The sequence below is a fragment of the Pollicipes pollicipes genome, unplaced genomic scaffold, assembly GCF_011947565.3.
Source record: "Pollicipes pollicipes isolate AB1234 unplaced genomic scaffold, Ppol_2.1 Scaffold_6052;HRSCAF=7182_pilon_pilon_pilon, whole genome shotgun sequence".
Lineage (NCBI taxonomy): Eukaryota > Metazoa > Arthropoda > Thecostraca > Pollicipedomorpha > Pollicipedidae > Pollicipes > Pollicipes pollicipes.
This window is the reverse complement of record NW_023596805.1, coordinates 20,554,621-20,580,614: the sequence shown is the minus strand read 5'-3', so window position 1 is coordinate 20,580,614 and position 25,994 is coordinate 20,554,621. Positions and strand designations below refer to the sequence as shown.

General features: G+C 48.9%; 1 protein-coding gene and 2 long non-coding RNA genes across 3 annotated transcripts; 2 read left to right on the top strand and 1 right to left on the bottom strand.

Annotated features, from left to right (window-relative positions):
- Nucleotides 1-3,943: 3,943 nt before the first annotated feature.
- On the top strand, nt 3,944-5,424 carry LOC119104525 (uncharacterized). Its single transcript, XR_005094952.1, has 2 exons — nt 3,944-4,538; nt 4,990-5,424. It is a non-coding gene; the product is annotated as an uncharacterized LOC119104525 (long non-coding RNA).
- A 124-nt stretch (nt 5,425-5,548) lies between these two features.
- Nucleotides 5,549-6,965, bottom strand: LOC119104526 (uncharacterized). The gene is made up of 2 exons (XR_005094953.1): nt 6,852-6,965; nt 5,549-6,422 (listed from the first exon to the last, which is right to left on the bottom strand). It is a non-coding gene; the product is annotated as an uncharacterized LOC119104526 (long non-coding RNA).
- A 2,870-nt stretch (nt 6,966-9,835) lies between these two features.
- On the top strand, nt 9,836-25,468 carry LOC119104334 (CCR4-NOT transcription complex subunit 6). The gene is made up of 5 exons (XM_037228030.1): nt 9,836-9,922; nt 14,262-14,397; nt 17,251-17,437; nt 22,455-22,539; nt 25,154-25,468. Exons 1-5 carry the CDS (start codon nt 9,914-9,916, stop codon nt 25,466-25,468), a joined length of 732 nt encoding a protein of 243 aa, XP_037083925.1. The 5' UTR covers nt 9,836-9,913.
- The last annotated feature ends 526 nt before the right edge of the window (nt 25,469-25,994 follow it).

The window sequence follows — 25,994 nt, the reverse complement described above, 5'->3', positions numbered from 1 at the left end:
CCCCCCCCCCCACACTTTTTGAAACGTGCCTACGCCTGTGATGCAGTGTAAGTGTTATACAGTCGTTAGGATAGGGGACATTTGGCATCTAAATAAACGATCTGAACTAGCAATCTGTAAGCTGACGGTTTTTGTTACAGTCTGCAGTAGGCAACATCCGTAGTGGTTGAAATCGTTCCCAAAATTGACCTGTTCAGACACGCCATGCGTTGCCACGTTGTCACCACTGGTGCAGCGGGCGATGCTCTAAACATAGGATGCGTCTGCATTTCGCACTTCTCTGCTGGTTGGGTATTTCAAATGCGCTAAGTGTTTCCAGCATGTGTTTCCTTTGAAGGTTGACAGAACTCCCAAAACAGCCTTTCCGTTGCAGACTTTTTAGCTGTGAAGATGTGCAATGGAGAGCCGTGGCACATGGTAAATGCGGGCCTTGAAAACGTACACATTACAGTTGATAGCACACGGTACCGCGAATAATATTGGTAAATGCTAAAGCATAATCGGTGGAAACAAATTTAAACAATTTTCCAAATAATGATAAGGCCATTCAAAACCGTCAACAATGGAAACACCAAACCATAATGTAAATAGTGAAAAGTGAAACGCTCAAATATCCGCCATGTAGCAAAAATTTTACTTCCTACTTGTTGGCACCGCCGACAATAGCATATTATCATACCGAGCTTCTGTACCACCAGACGTTCGAAGAGCCTAGATCATGTCCGGAATGTTTTGTCCGTCTGTTGGTAAATTATTTAATTATGTATCTGCTGATTTGTTGGCTACATTCCTATCTGTATGGACATGTCTATCTCACAAGTGATTTTGTATGCGACCTAATGGTGATGACAAATGGAGCGCGTGGAGCTGAGATGACGCAAGCGACTCCGTCGGCCTCCCCAGCGTCTGCATGTCAAGCCCAGTATCTGACACGTCCTGCCAGTTCGCTAGAAGTGCGACCGTGTATAACAGCGTCACCCTCTCATGCCGCCGCTGAGTGCGTTGGCTAATCGTTGCAGGCTATGACAGCACATTCGGTGTGCACGGACGGTATCTGCGCCTGTGCGACAGGATACTGGAACCGAGCTAACAACGAATGCCGGCCAGGTGAGAGCCCGACGACAACCCGCGTCACATCCACCACTGTGGGACGTGTCATAGCCCGACGACAACCCGCGTCACATCCACCACTGTGGGGCGTGTCATAGCCCGACGACAACCCGCGCCACATCCACCACTGCGGGGCGTTTTACAGCCCGACGACAACCCGCGCCACATCCACCACTGTGGGATGTGTCAGAGCCCCACGACAACCCGCGCCACATCCACCACTGTGGAACGAGTCAGAGCCCCACGACAACCCGCGCCACATCCACCACCGTGTGGCGTGTCAAGAGTGCTGGGTGTCTCGCACGGCTCCGACCTCAAGACAACTTATTTAAGAACAGCATCAATGATCTCGTAAAGGTAGGGACCAAAGGATAGCTGGTCGGATCATTCTGGAAGCGCAAGCACTGCTCGCACCATGGAAAGTGCAACAGTGAGCAGCATTTAACTCACTTCACTGAAATATGTGTGCAAATCCTTACTCCACATTGCCACAAGCCTTTGAGATGTGGTTACACTACCTGCATCATCAGTGTCCAAGGCGGAGTTTGCACAAAATCTGTGAAATTAATTCCAGTCCTTGTCTCCAGAGACCATAGAAATATCTGCACCAGAATCAAAGTCCTCGGCTATTTCCAGTGCACGAAGCAAACAAATAATTTCAGGTGCTGACTGATATGGCACATACGGCGCAAAACGGCGCGAAACAAAATTTGGCACCTCGGACTTGACGTGCAAAGCCCAGTCTTACCTATCCGTGGCGTATACGCGAGATGTCATCGTTAAATCACGGTACTGAGAGACGCCGCGCTGACCCATATATCATTACAGGTGTAAGCGCAGGCCAGGCATGCACCTTCGATCAGGACTGCTCCACGCACCGTTCCAACTTCACGTGCAACTCGGGCGAGTGCTCGGAACGCGTCTGTCCGGGTGTCGTGCATGGAAGCTGTAAGTGGAAAAATATGTACGCAGTGTCGCGCCATGATGCATGTGTCCAATAGTAGGCGTTACATTTGTAACGGAAGAGCAAATGTCTGCGCTCTTGAGGTAAGGATCTGAACGATGTGAGGGAGCTCGGCCGTTGTGTTTTCCCATGAGGGTCAGGCCAGGTCAGGTTCAATGTTGGACTATCAGTAGCCCACACGAACGATGCTTTTTGTTTTCTATCACAATGTGCTTCTGACCAAATTATTTCTATTAGGTGCAGCTGGGGGCAAAGGTACGCCAGACACAAAACTACCATTTTAGGCAGAAATATAGAGGTCAGTTGGAGGTCAAATTAGGTCAAATTTCTGAACTATCGAACTGGAAAATTAAATTGCTAACCGGGTACGTGAATGGTGCGATGCTTTTCTGTGGTAATTAACTGCGTACCGTATATCTGCAGGCGCTCAGCATCGCGTAGCTGTGGTACGCGGTATACATAGCCCATTCGACGTTTGACAATGGACATTTATGCATGAAATTGTGCACCACCAGCTTCAGAAACATGACATAGAGGTGGTTACACGCGTCACACTCGTTCATCTAACCTCTACGCTACTGGCAAAATAAATCATTGACTTTGGGTGACATCACATGGCCTGGCATGCTTTCGCGTGACCCATTGTGACCTCATTTTGCATCACATTGACATGAAAGCAGGTTTTCAGCATACCCTTCGAATTCTGTGCCCCAAATTGCTTTAGAGAACTGCATATTTCGAGATCACCATGTGTTTTGCGGAAGACACCCATGGAAGTAAGTCATGACCTGACCCAAGGTCATGCGCTCTGTGGTCATATGATGGCTGTGTATGCGAGTTAATACTCTTTTCCTCATACACAAACACCAAAACTACACAAACATGCATACACGTTTGAAACGATCTCGCTTGGCTGCGCCCCTGGTAGTAGCTTATTTCAGCCAGATTATATTCATTATTCCGGAAAACTTTTCAGCTTATTATTACAATCCCAAAACTTATTCGGGAACACTTCCAAGTGGAAACCAATGTCTGGTGCTCCAGAAGGATCCCTTTCGGCTGCACTCCTGTTCTCGATGTTCACAAGCGTTCTACTGTGCGTCACTCAGTACGGCTGCCTTTTGTATGCCGAAGATGCCCGAACTTTTCGCCAGTTTGTGTCGCCATCTGACGTGAATTCTGCAACTTGCCCTCGCTCGTACAAGAACATAGTCCGTTCGATGTGGATTAATGCGCAGTTCTATCAAATGCAAATAGTTCATGATGAGTCTTGGGCGCGCGCCAATCCGAAGTATTTCATCACTGATACATCGATGGAACATTTTGAGAAATCCATGACCTTTGTGTCCCTCGCCGGCCTCACGTGCAGTTTTTCACAATTACACTATTAATTACAACTCGACAATCTGGTCGTCAGGAAACCTCACATTGACTGCAATAGGCTGTAGCACACCGCGTTCAACAGCAGTTATTTAGTGACAAGGGCAGCGGATGACGGAGTGAACATGTACGGCGCGCTGTTTATGTGCGCCTGTGGGCTCCAGCGAGACTTTCTACCTGCAAAAAAGACTTCCTTTGTGCCGCTTCCCCGGGGGTCCGTGAGTGTGCATGCGTGTATGCGCGCGCGCATTAAATGCCCCTCCCCCCCCCCCAAGCGAACATGACGTCGCCGTTTGGACCCAACAGCCAATGAGCGACCTCCCACTGCTAGAAAAAAATATTGACGCTCACACAGCACTTGGCTTTCTTTGTAGCCACATATTTCACTACTAGAACAGATGATCTGAAGAAAAGGATCACGCGGAAGAATTAATCCAGGTTTTCAATGGTCTTCACACTGATTACACGTTGCTGTGCTGCACTCGATGACTGACTACTGCTACTAAGCGTCAACACGTTCACAACGGATTCCGTGGTTCCGTCGTCTTGTGAAAGCGCTTGGACCGTGGTGTGTTGGGCTTCCGGCACGCTCGCTGCCAGCTTTGCGTCAGAGCATTTTGTACAGTGCAGTTTGCGAGTGGGGCCCTTTTCCAGCGACACATTGTGAATCGCTCACAAGCCTCCGCTCGCTCATGACAGCTTTTCGCGCACTGACGCCAATGATCGGTACGCTATGCGCAGGTTTATTTTCCCTGAATACGTCCCTTTCCTTATAAATACAGAGCGGTTAGTTACGCGTGACGTATATGATAGGAGCCGGAAAATTCATGAGCAATGAGGGTTATCGTTAGTAAATATAAGGAAGAGGCCATTGAATGGCGCTGTGGTTGCGTCCATCCAAACTTGGAAAACTATGCCATGTGAGCACTGTTGACGTTTCAGATGAGTACCGGCTGGCTGGAGGTTATTCCTGTGCGCAAGGCCGAGTCGAACTCAGACCCCTCAGCGGCACTTGGGGCTATGTCTGTGACGACTCGTGGGAGGATGTGGACGCGTCAGTTGTCTGCCGAACATTAGGATTTAGGTACGTGTTTTAGGTCGCTGTATTTTTTTAACTCCCGGCACATTATGAACCTTTTTTCCTTTTCGCAACATCATACGATGCATTTAATGTCCATCGCCACAACACCCTCACTTGGATCGCCCTGGCAAACAGCGATGCCGGTGGGGTTACTTTCATGCGTGCAACTGTTACCAAATTTTGTGAGGCATTGATACGGCGGTAAATACTTGCTCCCATGTAATTTCAATTAACTGCAAGATGCTTAGCGTGGATTTCATGTCATGTTCAACATCATGCTGAATGAGTAGTAAACTACCCACATTTATGAGCTGACCAGTGCCAGAAACAATACATTAACTGGTCATGTATTCAGACGTTCCATACACTACAACTGTGAGATACGCAACTTAGGTAATGCATTTCGTAATCGCGAAAACTGCTGGACTAAAAGACCACTAATGTTTATTTTCAGCGGTGCAAGAGCACACTGCTGCTCCGCGTACGGTGCCGGAGGACCTGAGAACTTCTACATGGATGACGTCAAGTGCCGTGGCTCCGAGAGCCACCTGAAGAATTGTCCTCACAACACCGTGGATAACTGCAGCCGAGGAGAGGTGGCGGCGGTCACCTGCAGTGGTCCCCAGCAGAACGCCTGAGCCTGAGGCTACAGACTGAGGACTACAACGGCCAGCCTGGCGTTTGCTCGGAATCAACAAAACATAAGATGTCTCACACCGATGTGACAGAAACTGCTGCATCCGGCAGCGAGCCTGATATCGATCCACAGTTTTAGAGAGTGGTAATGGCTTTGGCTCACTTCAGCATCTTTCCAGGCTGCTGGGAGACTCAGATCGGGTGCAATGATAGACATATAGAAAAGGCGAAATACAAGGCTATCCCCATCTCAGACATGAACAGAACTCGAGCCTACAAACAGCCTGCGATTGTCAAAGCCCTTGGCGAATATACATCCCAAATCACAAAGGGGTAGGCAGGTAACATGCTGCCCATTTTCCGAAGGCACGACCAACTCACATCGTTATATATTGCTCTAATACTGTCCCCGAAACGGCCCTTGCCAAAACACATGATTCATGTCAAATTGTCATTGCGGCTCCGAAGACGTGAGACGCATCACACAATTCGTGATGTTCCGTTGCAGAAAATGCTGCACCTTGCGATGAAAGAAAAGGGCTACAGCATTGGTAACGACAAAAGCAGTCGCATTCATCTGCACCGTGCTGTTTGCGAAGGACGGCGACGCAGTGGTGGCTGAACAACGGCAAATTTTGCCGTCTATGTGAGGCCGCGTTTTTTGCGCTACTGCTGACAAGACATGCTTAGCGTCACGTTGGCAGCTCAACAGTCACTGGATGACGTCATCACAGTCCGTTTACACCAGGAACACGACATCATATCGTCGCAGACAACTCGGGATCATAATCTTCTATGGGACACGGCAGCAATTTTGTCATTGCACGTCACACGCGGTATCATGAATTGCTCCTGGTGCTGAAATGTCACACGTATGAAGACCAAAATGCACCCAAGCGCTTCTGGTAGTGATGCAAAAGGTCATAAAAAGGCAATTGGTAACGAGACCGCTTTGTTTTTGTCGTTCCGTTACATAAAGTGAGAAACAAAACCTGGGTCGGTCATGTCCATGAGACTCCTGCAACACTTCACACTTTATGTGAGTATAACATGCGTGAAATACACCCAACACTAGCCACTTCTCGGCGATGAAGCTTCTGGGCTCCAGAGCGGTCATTTCGTCTGAAGTTTCGTTCTTCCTATTTTCACGTTTGGCAGTCGCCGACTTCCTGGGTGCTCCCTCCCTTAACTGATTCCCATTTCACCCCGGCTGCCGTTCGTCAGCTTAAATGTCGCACATGTGCCATTCCTCTGAGGATTTCGGGAGCGCTGGTTACAAGCCGCGCATGGCGAGACAAGTACACACTCAGCTATGACGCCATGCTGAAAACTGTAAACCTGGGCTCCACACTACCCGATGTAGCGACGCATTTCCTAGGCGTCCCCTGGTACCACAGTGAGTCCCAGACAACAGACATGTGTTACAATCTTTACGGTCCTCAAACGCCTTCTTACAGTCACCTTCAAAGCCTATTTCGGCCAGCATTGGTCTTTGCTGCACGGAATACAGTTTACGGTACATTGGACGATCCCATTTCGGGTGAATGCGGAAAAGAAGCCGCGAGTGATAGCAGGCATCGAAATGAGCCAGCAACACAACCAATATCCGTGATCAACATGTGGCCGTTACGTGATGTCACACAAGAGGGAGTGACGTCACCCGTGCTATGTCACGCGTACCATGTCACCCATGCCATGTCATCCATTTTTGACCCAGGTCCTGTGGGTATAAAGGGCCGGCACTACCCAGCGGCGATGATCACCAGGACGCGCACGCTCTGCGGGCGCAGAGGTCGCCACTGTAGGGGAGGACACCATGAATTGTAGTAGACTGAATGTGACCATCACTAGGCCCCTATTCTCCGCATATAGAGGGCGCCACCGTGGAGCGGCGAGCTCCACCGCCAGGCGCCGGCCCTGCAGGTAGGCAAGGCGCCGCAGCAGGGCAGAGACAACCACGGCCAGGCCAACTCTTGGCCCGCACAGGTGGCGCTGATGAAGGGAGGAGGTGACCACGACAGGCCAAGGCTTGGTCCACACAGGTGGCACTGATGAAAGGAGATGGCGAACACGGTCAGACTAAGCTTGGCCCGTACAGGTGGCGCTGATGAAGGGAGGTGTGTGTGTGTGCATGTGCGTGCACTAAACTAAGAGCACCCAGCACCAAGCGCAATATGGTCCTGAAATAACACAATGTGATATAACAATTGTCAAGCTACTTGACAAACCAGTTAATGCTGCCTTCAATGGTTGAAATATAAATGGTAGCCATGACTCACAAACATCTTAATTTTTCATATTGACTAATCTAAGCATATCTTTTGGAGTCATAAAACCATGTAAAAACTGTAAAATGTCACAAAGCATTGGCACAAGACATTAAAAAATATGCAATGTAGAGCTCAAATAGCACCAGGAGTTGCTTTCCAGTGCATGTTCTAGAACACTTTTCTCATTGGGTATCTTGAAAATACAAAGTCTCCAAAAATGCTGCTTGACTAACTGGTTAAATCAAACATTGTAACACTAGCAGACATAAACCCCCCCCCCCCTTTTTTGCAGAGCACTGACCAATATATGGAACCTAAAGATATAACAGCAGTATATCTTCCTTTCACATAATCTGAGCAACTCATGACAACTTTGGAATACAAATAAGATATACCCTGATAATCCATAGGAATGGTGACCATGGGGCATTTCTGTATTACCTGGAAATCTTCATATGATGGATTCATCTAGTGGATATCAGTGAATGCCTGCCTACAACCAGCCTGTGTCTTACAAATTGGTGGCGTTTCAAAAAATGTGGTGGGTAATATTTTTCAATGAAAAGGCAAAACAATACTGTTTTCCGGTATGAAAACTGTTAACAGTTGAGACAAGACCTACAGTTCAGGTATGCAGTTTGCACAGTGCTGGTGCACAAAACTCATGCATCTTCACTCAAGAAGACACCATGAACTGACCCTACAGTATGTGCTGACATATGTGAGTTTTACCTGAATGACAGATCAACAACTAATGCATATGCAGCATTTTATTGCTGCATGTGCAGCCATAAAATGAAAAGAAAGCAGAAGAAAAAATCAATGATATTTAAGGAACAGGTAGTAATAGCTTTATTCAACATTAACAGATCACTGAATTTTATGTGATCTTTGCAGAATTCCTTGTGCCTTTTCTTGGCCCAAGCGACATGGTGCCTGCCACTGCCACCAATAAACACCCAGTGAATACTTAATCAACGAGCACATCCTCAACCAGCAGGGTAGTGACAATTACATCAAGCATGGGTTACAGGTGCATTGGGTGAGGAAAGTGTGCCTGGCTGCTGATATTTATTCCCTGGAACCTGTTCCTTCTTCCCATTCCCAGAGCAAGAAAAAACATGGAACTGGTTTTAGGTTTGGTGGTTGGTACCAACCAACCACCAAAACTTTGAACTGAGCTGCACTAACTGAACTGAGCTGAACAAAATGCATGCCAGTTACAGAAGGAAGTAACACAACATATGTTGCCTCGGTATCTTGTATTGAACAACCATAATATTACCTTTTGTACCACTTATATTGTTCTTTTACTCTTATTTATCTGGAATATTTCAACAAGTCATCCCTCATAATATAGCCATTTTGATGCTTAAAACACATTTGACAAACTGTGACCAGGGCTCAACCATATAAATATGTTTGGTTATGGGTGTCTGCCCACTTAGCAGTGTTAAGCATTTGGCCATTTAGGTAACAGAAATGTTAAAATTCTCACATGTTATTACATATGGGGCTTGGTTGGCCAGGGATGGCAAGGGGCTGGACAGGTCAAAATGTAGGGGTTCACAGTCAAAGTGCAACAGATTAGCCACAAAACTGCATCCAGAGGATGCTAGAAAGGCAAGGTTTGAGATACATGATGTCATATTTACATTCCGGATACTCTACTGGATGTATTTTGAAATGTTGTGGCGACACCTGCAACATCCTGCCAGCAACTTGGTTCACACACACTAGATAGGAGAGCCCCAAGTTTAATGCACAGCAACCCCATACCCAGGGCAGAGAGAGCCAAAGTCTAAAGGAATTATGGTGATGCTAAGGAAATTGGAGTAAAAATACACGCAACACGATTAAAAGATTGCATTCAATATTTCAGCATAACCCAGCCTGAAATCCGTTAGGCACAAGCATGCACCAGTTTCAACGCACCCAATCACGTAAGCATGCACGCGGTGGATGGGTTTATCACTGAAAAGGCCAGGGCACGGACACCCCCACCCCATTACTCCGCCAGTTGGTGTACGTGATGCGTGGCGCCTTGAAAATAGCAGGGTCTGGCCTTGGTAAGCCCTAAGGTGCATAGTCCCTTACTTGAATTGGATTCAGTCGCTGCTTTGACGTCATGAACCTATAGACTATAATAAATGGGTATTTAAACTCTCGATCTTTTAAACAAAACGGCACATTTTTAAACCTTTTCCTTACAATTAAGACCACTCTCACGAACCGAAATGTCCAAAAACAGCCTATTCTGAACTGTGTTTACCTGAAAAACATCCTTAACCTAAATGCATGCCCAGGCGTATACTAAACTGGCATCGGGCTTTTGTTAGCACGGTTATCACTTGCTGTTGGGGGCAGCCGGGTCTGGGTAATGCGTGCGTTCGTGTCAGCTCACATTTCGGATTCCAGCCTTTTTAACATCCCTGAAGCTGTTTATTTTCACCTTGGGATAGGGCTACATTTATGACGTTGGTAAGAACTTGTTGTTGAGGTCGATGTCGTTGGACATTTGATTTGCTTGATTTGCGCTACGAGTGTCGAATGCATCTTGGACTGCGCTATTAATTTGGCTCCAGTATTTGTTTTCCTGTGGGAATTTTTTTAAATTACTTGATTGTATTGCACTTATGTCATTTCTTATTGAATGTATGTGTGGAAGTGTTGCACCTGAAATTATTATCATTTAAAGAGGATGAAGTGGTAGCTCTTAAATGAAATTGGTGGCATCTCGTACTGTGACTTGTACTGTAGCACCTACTTAAGATGTACCATTGATAGCAGAATTAGGGAGGTGGTAGCTATCTCAATCTGGGAAACATCTAACATGGCCCATATGACTCCATGGAAACAAATGGCATTTGTCATGTTTGCCCCTGCCATGGGCTCAAAGGTTTCACTGCCATTGAGACTTCCCAATGTTTGCCACACATCATGTCTGAGAGGCATAAATAGATAAGCCCTGGGCCAGACAGCAAAAATTGTATATTATGTCGAGCATGCCTGGTATAGGTGCGACGTCACACATTTCAGAAACGTAAGTGAGAAATCTTTGTGCTCAGAGCTAGGCACATAATTAATGTCAATGCAAGAGCATAGAGAGCTATTTGTTGAGGAAAATTTGTGTCATATAAATACTTTTGAAGACTGAGTGCAGTTTGGCACACATAATTGCAAGGCTTAGTGCGCTGATTTCACGTAGGTATCCTGTGCAGTGGATGGATGTCTTGAAGGCTGCATCTTGTATGGGGTGGCGGAGTGCTGAATTTCTTTGGAGGTGTCTTGCTTTTGTGGAAAATTCAAGGGGAAATGGGAACTTGGAGCATTTGCTCCCTTACCTAGTTTTTGCATGCATTGGATGGTGATGGTCAAACACTTAGCGTTTCAGCAGAGTATGAGTAAAAAGAGAAATTGTGTTATGATTGGAAGTCTTTTCCAGTTAGAAATATACAAATAGTTATAAGTGAGTTCATTTCTTTATATTTGCTCTTTTTTAAATATTTTCAAGTCATGGAACCCTTAAAGCACAATTGTTTCAGGAGTGATGGTGATTATATCCTCTGATGCATCTTTGAGAACAGCATCTCTTGATATGTAAGAATTGAGAATATGTGAATGTGCATCTAAAATATGTCTTGCATTTTTTGTGATGTATGTTCATCTATTTCATTTATCAAAACTTGAGAATTCTTATCCTGAAGAAGTTGCAGCATGACAGCTAAGACTTGTGGGCTTCAAATGGCAGATATGGAAAGTTTTGCATGTCTGTCCTTGTCAATTCATATTTCTGATATTTAACTAACTAAATGAATGTTTGTGGCATGCCATTCCTGATCTGCTACTGTCCTTAACACTTTTGAGCTGTACAAAGTATCATCCTGCTCCTTGGCATCATGATGAACAGTTTGTGAAGATTTTGCATATGAAGCTGCTGGCAAAACATTTTTAATTGGCTTAATTCAATTCTGAATTAATTTGGTAAGAATTAAAGCTATCAATTCTAAGGCTAAACCATGTCAGGTCAGTTCCAATTAGACTAAAGCTCCAGCAAACAGGTGTTTGCCTGTATGTGCCTCCGTCTTTTTGATGAGAAAGTCATGTTGGATGATTCCATGCTCATAATCAAGGTCAGTATCAAAAATATGATCATGGAAGTCTAAATTTGTTATTTTTTTGTAAAGATTTCCTAGGCATGATTTTGTCTTGGGCTTTGTGCATTGGTTTTTGTTCACATCAATGATATTTATCTTTGCTTGTTTGCAGTCATCCTTTATGTCACCGTCATCTGTACCCACCATGAAATATTTGGCAACAATAGATTATAGTAGTGGATGATTAGAATTCAGTAATTCAGATCTTACAAGAAATGTCTTTCTGATTCAACTGAGTCACTATTGTTAGTTCTAATGTTAGAAATGATTTCGCACAAAGAGTGCCAAACTATTTTTATTGCATTCAATGCTCATCACTTCCCAGGATTGTTCGGAAACACATTCTCAGTGTAAGGGATGGAAGGTATTGCTCTCACATGCCAGAATGATGATGTAAAACAAACCAATGAGGGAGGAAATATGTTGTGAGATAAAGCAGTACAGCCTTGTCAGAGATCGGACAGCATATTCTTGCTGTCACTCACCAGTTCCAGGAGCTTCAAAATCACTTGTTTGTCAAATCCAGTTTTCATGACCACACAATTGTTGAATCTGTCTTTTCTGATGGCCTTTGGCTGGGCTGTTTTGTCAAAACTGTATTGGCTGTTTTATTTGTTAAATTATTATGCCCTGCTAATCTGCACTGTTCAGTGCATTTGTGAGGAACATTATTCACATAGAAAGCACAGTAGTTACAGCCTTATTCCACACAAAACGTAGGAGAATGGTGATATAGATGGGTCACCCATCTATATCCATGTTCTCCTTGGTTTTCTCCAAGGAATAGGGCTATTACCACTGTGTTATCTTCTGTGAACCTAATTTGATCAATGATATGGGTTGAATATACTTCCTCTTTATATGCCTGCAGTTTGTTTTTGTATTAAGCAGGTCATTTCTCATACCATCCTAATGTTAAAAATCATATGGATTCCTGTCTGGTGGTCAGTAGAGCACTGAGCATTTGACTGTAGTGTGGCAGATTGGTTAACATCCCAATAGACATACATATGTAAAATCATATCCATACTACATGTTTTGACTGGCACCAGCTGTCAATTGCCTCTGACCAGCAACTCCTGAAAGGCCTGTCATATGTACAGTAGCATAACCAGTAGGCTTTCTTGAATTGAAGGCATATCCCAGGGTACTGACATAATTCAAATGACTGTGGTATGCTGGGCTCCCAGAACTTCCATGTTGAAGCCAGAGTGTAAAAGGTTAAACTTAAGCACAAATGACTGTGAGTAGAAGGGGGTTGTTGGCAAAAATGGCAGTACCATATTAGTGATGAGAACATGTGTAATGTGCCACATATAGACCTAAAAAATACTGTTTAACCAGTCAAATGTCATTAACTGGAGTGTCACTAAGTGGTGGACCACCACCAAGGCCAGCTTGTTGTCTGAGAATAAGACAAGGCTTTGGCACCAGAGTGCCTAACCTGCTAACCTTAGCACCTGTTGACCTTAGTGCATGAAGACCCATCAACCTCCAGTCCAGTATATTACTAACAGTTATGCACAACTTTTTCACCTTCCAATTTCATCTTTTGTAGTACCATAGATGGAGCAATGATTTGGACTATTGCCCTCATCTGGTGTGTTAGTATGCACACTGTGCACAAACTAACACATATTATATGTACATACACACCACATGATGACAAAAGTGTGAACAATTGCTTCATCTGTCATGCTAGTACTTTGTCTGAATCATTTTGTCAAAGTGCAATATATTTTAGTGTACAATGCAATACTATGACATGATTGCATGTTGTCATCCTTATCATTTTGACCTATAGCTAGAAGGCTTTCTGATAAGCCATCTAAGCCCTTTACTTGGGACTCTGACCCACACGCACTGCACATGCCAACTCCAATTTCATACAGTCAAGGCACCTTGCAGCGTGGCACTCAGTTGAATGAAGAATTCAGGGGTGATGGAAGATGTCTCTCCCCATGATGTTTCTGAGGCGGCAGGAGATGATGAAATGAAATAATTAATTTGATAAATTAAATTAATGAAAAATAAAATTAGGTATGTCAAGTGACCAGTCATTGCACATGTTTTGCAACAACCATTTAGCGTTTGCTACAATTATGTCACAGCACTGTGAAGCTGTGAAGACTTTGAGCTTGTTTTTGATAATGAATAACAATGTTTACTCATTGGTATGAATGGTGTTTGGGGCACAGCAGCGGGAAAGAATATTGGTCCATGAGATGAGCCTTGCTTGTGATATGTTGGTGACCTTAGGTCAGAGGTACAACAGGATAGCAGCCTAGATTGTTGTTTGATGGTATGTTCCCTTTGCAGACAATGATGTAATCTGTCAAACAGGACACCATGTGGACAGTTCATTTTATGGCAGATTCTCTGCATGGTGTTCACCCAATTGGTGATCTGGGAAAAGCATGGAGTTGACCTCTTTAACGAATATGCGCGGCGCGAATCTGACCATAACATGTGCAACCCAAGGCTTTGGTGGGACCTTTTCTGCTGGCCAGTCTGTCTCCCAGCTTGTCTGGTCTGTGAAGCCGCAGGCCGCGGTGGGACCTCTTCCATTGACGAGTCTGTCTCCCTACTTGTCGAGTCTGTGAAGTTCTTGGCTGCGGTGGGACCCCTTTTGTTGACCAGCTTGTCTCCTGGGCCGCTGGCAGGGTGCGATGATAAGAGGCAACAACGGCAAAGACAAGCAGGAGAAGCCGGGATGCGGGCGGCGCACTCCCACCTTCATGTCAGCGGAGGACCTGGCTTCGGGTCGGAAGAGCCACTGGCAGGAGCTCGAGATCACGGGTGAGTGCCGGTTGTGAGGCACCTATCATGCGAGAATGGCGTGTGCCCTGTGTGCGGGGTGCAGGGCGAGTAGGAGCTTGGAAGAGCCTGGCTGACGAGAGAAACTTAGCAGTGAAATTAGTCTCGTTGATGGGTGTAAACAGTGATATAATGCATCACGTTTGAATATTTCCTCTTCTTTAGCTGTCACGGTAGCTTAAAATGCTCCCACATGTAGAACAAAACTACTACCATACACCCCTCATAGCACCCATGCGAGAGTTCGACAGTATTGTGTTTAAAGATAAAATTAACAGTGGAAGAAATGTGCCAAACAAGGAGAATGTGTTGCACCATTCACTGCAAAAGTCTTCAACAAGTCAGTCTGGCATAAATATATTTTGGCTTGGTCTTTTGAGAGTGTTAATATGAGTCCCTCCAGGTCTAGGTCAAAAGTTATTCCAAAAAGCTTTTTTAATCCCATCAAATCTCAAGGAAGGAAAATATTGATACTACCAAGCTTTGTCTGAAGCCATAACACTAAGGACTATAGAGTGGTTTTAGTGGAGGCAATTCCTGTTGGTACCAGCCTTCCACCGTCCGTGGAGTACGGACAGGAATTTGCAGAATTTTTGCAATGTCAGTGGGTACTCTGTTAAAAGAAAGATGGCGTGTATGATAAAGGGAAGCACATTATAATTTCTCATGTCTTAAAGTTCAGAGTTGTTGCTTGGTAGACAGCGACACTCGAGGTATTCAAATGGACTTGTGGAACAGGGAATCAACCAGCTTTCGGACCATGTTTATTATGATAAATGGAGCGGTACTTCGATCTTTCACCCCACCCGTTGTAGCACGTTTTGACAAGTTTTCGGACACTCAGAAATTTCTGACTAGCTTGCTGTAGACTGCAGTGTACAGTCAGTCTTTTCTCACTAGCTTTCTACTGGTTTCTCACTAGCTTGCTTAGACTCAGTCGGTTTCGCAGCGCAGCATTTTTAGGAGTACGCTTCAGAAAAAGTATCTGCCCACATACGGCCAGTGGCGATAAGCACTCAGTCCCTTCAAAGGACAGAAAAACAACCATTAAAATGCAGGACGTGAAGAACTAATTCCTAGCTTTTTTCTTCGCTGGTTTTGGAGAAAGCTCGGACCAGCGATCGGCGGAGCTCTATGGATGCGACATCTCGTGGAGAAGTGGCCTTCGTCGTTTTCACGACAGCCTTCTCAGCATGGATCCCTTGCCGAACTGATGCGCTGCACAGCATCCCGCACTAGCATGCAGAAGCTTGTTTCGTGTTGAGACAGACTGATCAGAGAAGCGGCGGATCTTAAAATGTCTCCCCTGTCGCTTTCCGGCGGCACTTTTGGCATGTCCATGGTTCGAGTGTGTCGCCTTGGCCTTTGGTGCACTGGCCTGTGTCCGGCGCTGAGAGTGGCTCGGCCATGTTAGAAGCATGCGACACGTCACACCGACTGCGGGTCGGGTGATCATGCGACACGTCTCACCGACTGCAGGCCGGGTGATCATGCGACACGTCACACTGACTGCGGGCAGGGTGATCATGCGACACGTCACACTGACTGCGGGCCGAGTGATCATGCGACACGTCACACTGACTGCGGGCCGGGTGATCATGCGACACGTCACACCGACCGCGGTCCGTATGATCGTCGAAGGCTGGCTTTCAGGGTGGAGCGTCACAAGTGCGTCCGTCGGAAAAGCAAACATCGCAGCTCGACGTGGCGATCAATGTGTGGTGTCGTCAGTGTCACTACTCCTCCCCAGGACTGTGCCATGCACCACCTCCTCCCCAGGGCTGTGCGGTGCACCGCCTCCTCCCCAGGGCTGTGCGGTGCACCGCCTCCTCCCCAGGACTGGTATGCACCGCCTCCTCCCCAAGACTGTGCGGTGCACCGCCTCCTCCCCAGGACTGTGCCGTGCACCGCCTCCTCCCCAAGACTGTGCTGTGCACCGCCTCCTCCCCAGGACTGTGCGGTGCACCGCCTCCTCCCCAGGACTGGTATGCACCGCCTCCTCCCCAGGGCTGTGCGGTGCACCGCCTCCTCCCCAGGACTGGTATGCACCGCCTCCTCCCCAGGACTGTGCGGTGCACCGCCTCCTCCCCAGGACTGGTATGCACCGCCTCCTCCCCAAGACTGTGCGGTGCACCGCCTCCTCCCCAGGACTGTGTCGTGCACCGCCTCCTCGCCAGGACTGGTATGCACCGCCTCCTCCCCAGGACTGTGCCGTGCACCGCCTCCTCGCCAGGGCTGTGCGGTGCACCGCCTCCTCCCCAAGACTGTGCTGTGCACCGCCTCCTCCCCAGGACTGTGCCGTGCACCGCCTCCTCCCCAGGACTGGTATGCACCGCCTCCTCCCCAGGGCTGTGCGGTGCACCGCCTCCTCCCCAGGACTGGTATGCACCGCCTCCTCCCCAGGACTGTGCGGTGCACCGCCTCCTCCCCAGGACTGGTATGCACCGCCTCCTCCCCAAGACTGTGCGGTGCACCGCCTCCTCCCCAGGACTGTGCCGTGCACCGCCTCCTCGCCAGGACTGGTATGCACCGCCTCCTCCCCAGGACTGTGCCGTGCACCGCCTCCTCGCCAGGGCTGTGCGGTGCACCGCCTCCTCCCCAAGACTGTGCTGTGCACCGCCTCCTCCCCAGGACTGTGCCGTGCACCGCCTCCTCGCCAGGACTGTCCCGTGCACCACCTTCTCGGATCCACGCCGCCAACAAATGGCATCATCCTACGCTTTGTAGGCATGTCTGTCTGTCTCGAAGGCGGCCCGATGGCATTACATGCGTTGTAACGTGCGCAATCGTTGTGGCGATGACGCTGATCGCCGTGCGCCATGGCGGTGATTGCAGGCATGGTGCGTAACATCAGCCCGACGGTGTGGCGTCTGAAGCACCTGACGGCGCTGTACATGAGCGAGAACTCGCTGGTGTGCCTGCCGTCCGAGATCTGCCACCTGACTCAGCTCTCCTACCTGGACATCTCCAACAACAAGCTGCGGCGGGTGCCGGCCGAGCTGGGCGATCTGGTCAACATGCGGTGAGTGGGCGCGGCGCCCTTTCGGCGGTGCGGCGTCACCAGCATGCCACCCTTGGTTGTGTCTTGTCGTGTCGGGCATTTAACAAAACCTGAACACGTGCCGTGTGCTGGCAATTCGTCGGCGTTGGTGCAAAAGCGCGGCGTCTCTCCGCTGTTTCGTGTGAGTAGCAGATTGCTGGCTAAAGCAGGATCTATCTGAAAACACATGCGTGTCCACACCAGCTCCCCCAGCTGTTCGCACAGGGTACCCGTTCATTGGCGGCAGTGGTGGCGGACAAGCGGTTCAGTTCTCACGTATTCTTCCGAAGTGTCTGACAGAGGTTTGAAGCAAGACAGCCGTAGCCTGCATAGTCCCAGCCCTCAGCCCACCGCCGCGCAGGATGATCGGCCTCTGCGTCTGTGAATGGTGGCTATATGTTGTATAGCGCGCGATGCGCCGTTCGCCGCGGTTGTCCGTGGATGGAACAGTCCGCAGTAGGATGCAGGACGTTTCCTCGTCTGAAGCCGCAGGGGCAGCTGGGAGCGCCGCGAGGTGACTGGGTTGGATGAAAGCGTTTATCTCGGCGACACCAAACCTCAATGTCTCGTGGCATATGTTCCCTGTTTGTGTGCCTGTGCAGCAGGATGACAGTACTTCCTGTCAGCTCGTCGTCCTCTTGTGAATGTCCTTAATCGTTATGAGGGATTGTTGGGTGCTCACCGTATTCGGATGGTGTTTCAGTCTTCTGTTCAGTCGGAATGAGTGACTGCGTAAGCGATGTTAGTCTGTGAGGTGGTCTGGTCAAGGTTGTCGATCTCCGCAGTACTCACCCGGTCCGGGTTCCTCTTTGTCCCGGTAAAGCTTCTTGACGTGTGCAGGAGTATCACATCTGGAGTCCAGTGATCTGAAGACGCGCATCAAGTTTAGGGATCAGTCGTCTCGTGCTGGAGATGTCCCACCCCAGGTCGCGCGACAGCTCGCATGAAGGGATTCGACGTTTGCAGTCAGTTACCAACCGTGAGGTCTTTCCAGTCTTAGTGGGTCTTCGGCAGACAGCGGTCTATCGTAGATTGTGCCGCCGCCGTCGAATTTAGGAGCGTGCAGGTTTCATAGATGTTGTTCAGGCGAGTCCGAAGAAGAAGCCGGCTGACCGGGTGCAGGGAAGACAGTGCTCTGTTTGGCATGATAACCATGTCGTTTGCCTGCTCTTTAAACTGGAGATCCGTGGACACGTCAAGCTCTAAATGTTTACAGTTTTTTTACTGATCGAACCCGAGCTATCAAAATCGAACCATCAAAAAATATGTGATGGGTCAGTCTAACTACTCACGATGTTAATGATTGTTGGACGCTTTACTCGGATTGAATGTGATTGTCCCCCCATCTTCCAGCTGCACGTTATCACCCCGATCTTTCAGCGTGGATCTTGCTGTCCACATCACACGGAATCCCTTAATCGACACCGTGTCCACGGCGTGTCCACAACGTGTTCACGCCGCACCACACAACACGGCAGCGCTGCGTCATCAGCGGAATACGTTGTGCTGGTGTAGGTCACCTCAAGGCTTGTTCAAAGAATTGATTGCCAAAAGTTCCCGAGAGCCCTGAGAGCATTCCGATGTGGGGAATTGAAAGTTTTAGAAATTTAGAGTCGAAATTTGAAATATGAGTTCTGAAAGAACAATCCTAAGCACCCGTGACCAATCCTTAATGTATGACTGTAGTCATTGCAACAGCGATCCCTGTATGTCATATGATTAATGTTACAAGTGACCACAAGTTCTCCGTGCCATATTGTGCCAAAGTAAAGCTAGAAAATGATATTGCCAGGGCGTTTTTGGAGCGCGCCGGGGGTGTTGTACTCTACGTGGCGTCACCTGGATACTTTGTCGGGCGTGTCCAGTGTGACACGTTTTGTTAGGTCTTCGTAACTTCCGTGACAATAACTGCCCACGTGAAACATTATCATTTACGTCTGTGCCTGCTACGCGTGCTCCTAACAGTGTAAACTAGACGTTATGTTGTTTGTAATGCGTAGCACACGTTTTGCTGTGTAGCACACCTTTTACTCATCCATGCCCGATCGGGGGGGGGGGGGGGGGGGGCGAATTAGGTTTTCACTGAATCTGTCGAGTCGTTTCTGCCCCTATGCGATAAAGTAACGGAAAAGGATTATGTGCAGCCGGCAAAGATTCCACGTGACGTCACTTATAATCTGTGTCGTCTGGGTCGCCGCGAATACCAAAATGTGCGGAGTATGGGGTATGACGCCATGAATGACGTCGACGGCATATATTATGTGTCGTTCGGGTCGATGCGAAGACACTCCTAATGTCCAAATAAACAACAGTTAAGTCAAGGTCATTGTCCGGATGCGCATTCAGTTGTGTGTGAAGAATGCGAGCTGTATAATGTACTTGAGTGCTGTGCTTTGGGCGGAACCCATCCTGCTTCTCAGCCAAAAGGTTGTTTTCACTAAGATAGCGAAATTTGTTTCTAGACTCATCTTTTCAAATCATTTCTGTGTGCAGGAAGGGAGAACCAGAGGATGGTAGTTTGATAGTGTAGAAGCGGATACCTTTTGTTTTAAGGTGCTGTTTACGTTTTTTTAACAAGCTGGATTTTTCCCTGCAGCGATTGATTTAATGAGCATGTTGTGTGACAATACGATCAGAATGACAATTATTTTTCAAAATTTTGTTCGGGTTGCCACAAGGACCGCGTGACTATTTTATGTTAGTGGAGTTCAATATTTGTAGAACGTCAGCCAGCCTCCGTTACGTTGATCCCCTCTAGACTACATGCAGTGTTCTGCTCTCCTCTGAATTTAGGTTGGTCATTTGGATTCTAAATAGGTGATCACTTCACAAAGAAACCATCAATGATATTTGTGTCATAATTGTCTGAAAACCAGATTTACATCCAGATCAGTGGAAGGAGTTCCCAACCGCTTCCCCCCCCCCCCCCCCCCCCGGCAAAGGTTTCTAGGACTGATGTTAATGTAGTTTGCGTGCAAGCAGCAGCCTTTTGGTTTATATGTGAATATGAACTCCCTCAAGGTGCCTGGTGAATGGTATTACACAGCTACGTTTACGACATATATACGACATATTTTACGACATATTTTACGACGCCGATAGACCGCATGGAGCACACTGCGGCAAGACTCGGAAGTGGATGGTTGGGGACGCACCCTCAATACTCCCCCCCCCCCCCCCCCCCTCCATGCCCAAAAATGATCCCGGTGCGGCAGCGGCCAGCTCTGGCGTTGCAAAACTTGCCATCGGGGAACTTCCAGAATTTCTATTAAGAAAACTTGAAGCTAAACATACCTAGGTTAGTTTGAACTGAAACAAGCGCAGATAAGCTGCATAGTGCCGGCATCAAGCTGAATTTCATAGTGCAAAGTGATGTGTTTCTGAAATAACCTAGGCCCGAAAATCAAGCGGTGTCGTCGCGCACATTGTGTAATGCGCAGTGCTGGCCTTACACTATTAATGACATGGTTTTCAGAATGTCGGACGGTCTCACGCGCAAATGCGTTCCGCTGCACTCGTTTGCACTCGGCGCGGTGCTGGCGCCATCTGCCCACGTGAAGTTTGGCGCGCGGCACGGCCGGCCGGGGCAGCTCACTATGGGAAATCCGGCGCCGGATCTGACGGACGGTGTGTCGTCGGCGCGTGCGGACGTGTCCCACTGGTCCGGCATGGGAAGCGCGAAATTCGCAAATTGACGAAATTCGCCGAGCGTGTGTCGATACTGGTGCGTGGCTCGGCAGTGGGGCCCACAGCGAACCGCGGTCAGCACGTTACGGCGCCGAAAAGGACGGGCAATCGTATAGGCAAAGGTGTGAATTAATGCCTACTGAGGCGCACGAGCTCTCGCACTCGTGAAACTGACTGCACCGCGCAGGTGCAGGCACCGCCTACAAATCACCTGCCGCCAGCGTGGTGGTGGACACGGTCAGGGCGAGAGGCAGGTGACGCCCTACAGCGTCAGCAGCGGAGTGTGTCGTACAGCCCCATGACGATGAACCATTCAGCCGGGCCAACACCTCAAGACTCATCGCGGCACCCGCAATCAACCCGGAAGCGACCCATGTCGCGCTTTCGGAAAAATATCTTGAACACAACTCGCTGACGCCTTCACAGAGCAAGCCGGGGCCATGAAGTGGACTTAGATGGAAAGCCCAGATGGCGACCAACACCCATCCAAAACATTGGCGTAGTTTACAGCAATTTGGTCGCGGTCGTCCAAAACGTCCGTCGCCGCGAAAGTTCACGTTTCTTCGCTGTAAATCGCCGCCTTGATTTTCCACTACATCCAGGGCTGTTATCGTCAGCTGCTGTCGCCGACTTAGTTTGGCACAGCTTAGGCCAGAGAACTTGCGCATTGTGCGCCACGTCCGGTACGTTGTGGAAGCTCAGGTCACGCTTTGGACACGCCGTATCCACGCGTCCCTTTGAGCATCATCCATAAGTAACCCACGTCTCGACCGATGGGCTGAAAGGAGTCAGAAACCCGCAGGGCGGCAAACAAGAACACCGCGCGGTATAAGCGCATGGAGTGGGGCGTCGTGCGGCGTGGCATAAGAGCATTTAGAGGTGTGCATTCAACACGTCAGGGTAACTTTAGCCCGTCCATTGCCTAGACTTAGTTGGTGATGATGGCTGACGCAGTGCTTGTGAAGCAATGTTATCTAAAACGGTACTTGTCAGCAACGTGCTGTCCGTAGCCATGCAATGAAAGCGCTGGTCTTGCAGAGCACGTTTAGACAGCTGTGCTGTCGTGGTAAGGACTAAAATTGGCTCATATTGAAATGTTCGTTTGGATGTGGACAAGCTTTGGATGGGCTTCATCAAGTCGAGTGCAATATCCAAGAGTTGGCAAGGCAGAGGAGGCACGGCCCTGGCGCGTGATTGTCGTGTTCCTGCCGTTTCAGGGAGCTGGACAATCGGTCGGGATTGTCATGTTCCTGCCGTTTCAGGGAGCTGGACAATGGGGCGGGATCGTCATGCTTTTGCCGTGTCGTTCCAGGGAGCTGCACCTGAACCACAATCTCCTGCGGATTCTCCCTTACGAGCTCGGCAAGCTGTTTCAGCTGCAGGTTCTCGGGCTAAAGGTAAGCCAAGGCGTGTGGGTCGATCCGTTCTTCCAGGGGGCCTCTTCACGGGGGCACATCCTGGGCAATCGTATTCAAGAGGACCATGGGTGTGTGCCTCTTAATCAAATTGTTACATGCATCGTATCCTAGTTATACCCGGAATGCGGGCCGTCTGATTATCCAGCAGAGGGTCTTGCTTTTCTAAAGCAGGGCCTCTTGCTCCAGAAAAGAGCCTGATGCGTGAGTGGCTTCCTAAGCCAAAATAGAATGCTTCCAGCTCACAGAGGAGGGCTTCCAAATGTAGCCAGGAGTCCTCGTTATCGTCGCCGTCATTGGGGTTTTGCGACACATTCACCTGCTGAGATTATATGACGTAGCTTGCCTCCCACCCTTGCAGGAAGACTAGGCGCCGCAGGGAATCGAACCCCGTACCTCTGGTTTCCTAGATGCGCAGTGGTTAACGTAGGCGTGTTAACCACTACACCATCGGCACCCGGGGCGTCCCTATGCCAAAACAGAGTATCCATATCCGGAACCGTGGTCATCGGAGGCATGGAAGGGCCACCTACTGTTATCACTGGTCTGTTGGATAAGGAGTAAGCCATGGGCGCCATATGGCCAGGGCGATCGGCGTGCTCGAAGGCCCACATCATCGTCATCATCCGTCAAGGCCCACATCATCATCATCATCGGCCAAGGCCCACATCATCATCATCATCCGTCAAGGCCCACATCATCATCATCCGTCAGGGCCCACATTATCATCATCCGTCAGGGCCCACATCATCATCATCTGTCAGGGCCCACATCATCGTCATCATCCGTCAAGGCCCACATTATCATCATCATCCGTCAAGCTAGGGTCGTATTCGTATTCGTATTCGCATTCGTATTCGCAGTTAAAATAAATAAAGACAGCGTCTCACCCAGCACGGTGCGACCCCGGCGAAAGGTCAGTAGATCTGCTCACATGACCTGGCGGACAGCTCAGCACTCCCGGAGGGGGGGGGGGGGCGCCTGCCGTGTGTACCACTGCCAGACGGGGCGTGGCCCCCAGTTTTGGTTCCTGGCTCCGACCGGCTCCTTCGATAAAAGATAACGCTGACTTCTGGTTGCCACGGGTTCTTTCGACAGAACAAAACCCTGGGTCCTGGCTCCCTCTGGTTGTTTAGTAGACCGTGGGCCTGAGGTCTGGTTACTTTTTTCATCTATTCTTTTGAAAACACTGTACCTAGGATGCTGTTTGTCACCGATTTTTCAGACGTACAAGACCACGACTCACGGTTCTCAGCCACAAAATCATAAAAGTCACCCAGGACAACTCACACATTTTCCTTTCGCTTTTATTAAAATTCACGCACCACAGTCAAGTCATACAGCATGCTGTGATACCACCAGTACAAGTTTAAAAGCGTAACTGCATGTCGAATATCGTTGTCTTCGACTCAGAAGTGAGCGCTTGGCAGCTGAAACTTTCACCTGGATGAACCGCATATTTGCTCTAAGGAGTTAAAAGTCATACACCACAGACATGCCAAACAGCATGTCCTGATACCATCAGCACCACCAGTGTACTGTTAGCCGAAGATCGTTGCCTAATATTTACAATTGGGTGCCTGGCAGGTGTTTCCACGCGCTCGTCACTGCTGAGTGGAACGCCACGCGTCTGTCACGAATGGTGCACTTATCAACCACATTATGGTCCTGCAATACCCACTAGACTCGAGGGTTATGTAAGCACCGTTAAAATTCCAACTATCCAACTATATCTCCATTAAATGCTGGTGGCGCTGTCAGTTGCAACAGTTTTTTGTTGTTGTAAAAACTTGTATTTCCTCTGACTGAGGCATGCCAAATGGGGAGCCAGAAGGGACTGAGACTCCTAACTCTTTAAAAATTATATTGGCTTTCTCAAAACAGGGCCAATGTTAACTATCCGTTGACTGAAAAGAGGTAACAATGATAGATCCCGGGACCCCAAACTGGGAGCACTTCCATCGTCCCTGTTCTGGTACCAACAAAAAGTGTATAAAAAGGTATAAAAGTGTGTATACCCCTGTATAATCGGCCTATTCTGTGTCCATGTCCATTGTTGCTTGTAAACACGCAACTTTCTACAAAATGGTGCCCTTCTTGTTGATATTAAATCAAGATGTGTCCATGTCCGCGCTTTAGAGGCAGCCACCCGGCTACGTGAGAACCCAGGGCCGTTTTACAGATAGGTCGATGAGAGATAGGTCTGAAATCAGATTCTGGCACAGCCAGAGTGGTGTCGGTAGTGTGGACCGGTCAGCTGAAAATCGTAGCCTGGATAGAGTAATATGACCTACGTCAACGTTTCCATCCTGCGCCATCTGTTGTCTACGAACCTGAATCCACGAACTGTCATCTGAATCTACGAACCTACGTATAATTATCTATAGACGAGTTGTTTTTAGTTGACAAGTTGGTGGCGGTGACAGTGAGCTTGATCGGCGGTACAGCGGGGTGTGACAGAGCGCCCGCTGGTGGCGGTGACAGTGGGCTTGACCGGCGGTGCAGCGGGGTGTGACAGAGCGCCCGCTGATGGCGGTGACAGCGAGCTTGACCGGCAGTGCAGCGGGGTGTGACAGAGCGCCCGCGTCGCCGGCAGGGTAACCCGCTGGGGTCGGAGATAATGACGGTGTACCAGGAGCAGAACGGCACCCAGCGGCTGCTCACCATGATGCTCAACAACCTCGAAGGTCAGTTAGCAGGTCAAGGTCGGCCGGCCGCAGTCTGCCAGGCAGGCCACAGACCACCTGCAGGCTCACAGGCCATCAGGCAGGCCCACAGACCACCAGGCAGGCCACAGACCACAGACCACCAGGCAGGTCCACGGACCACAAGGCAGGTCCACAGACCACAGACCACCAGGCAGGTCTACAGACCACCAGGAAGATCCGCAGACCACCAGGCAGGTCCATAGACTACTAGACAGGCCCACAAACCACCGGGCCACCAGACTTCCATCGTGGAGTTCGTCCCTGCTACAATGCCATGTGCGTCACCGAATCGTAAACGCGAAGCACGATTTGAGGCATGTGGCTTGCCGTCCACTGAGTTTTCACGGGACCGCCGTGTAGAAAGGTCGGGGTCGGCTGGCCTCCGAAGCCGTGTGTGGCTCGCGTGCTGGCTCTGGCTGGGTGCGGGGGCTCGGTGGCTGGCCGAGAGGTGAGCTCGAGGCTGCGGTGGATGCTCTTCGCGTCAGCTGTGCTCTTCCCCCGTGGATGTTCGAGATGGACATGTGCATGGACATGTGGCGCCATGGCAACTGGAAACGTTCGAGTGACACCGCGCTCTCTAGTTGTGGGAGTTTTTTCCGTGTCACCGGCTGCAACATTCGTTTGCAACGCCAAATGGTCCTGGCGGGCGGCGGGCGGAATGCAGTCATTGTTTTCATTACATCGATCTTCCGTGTCATTGATCGATCAGGTTGTGTGCATTGATGTGAG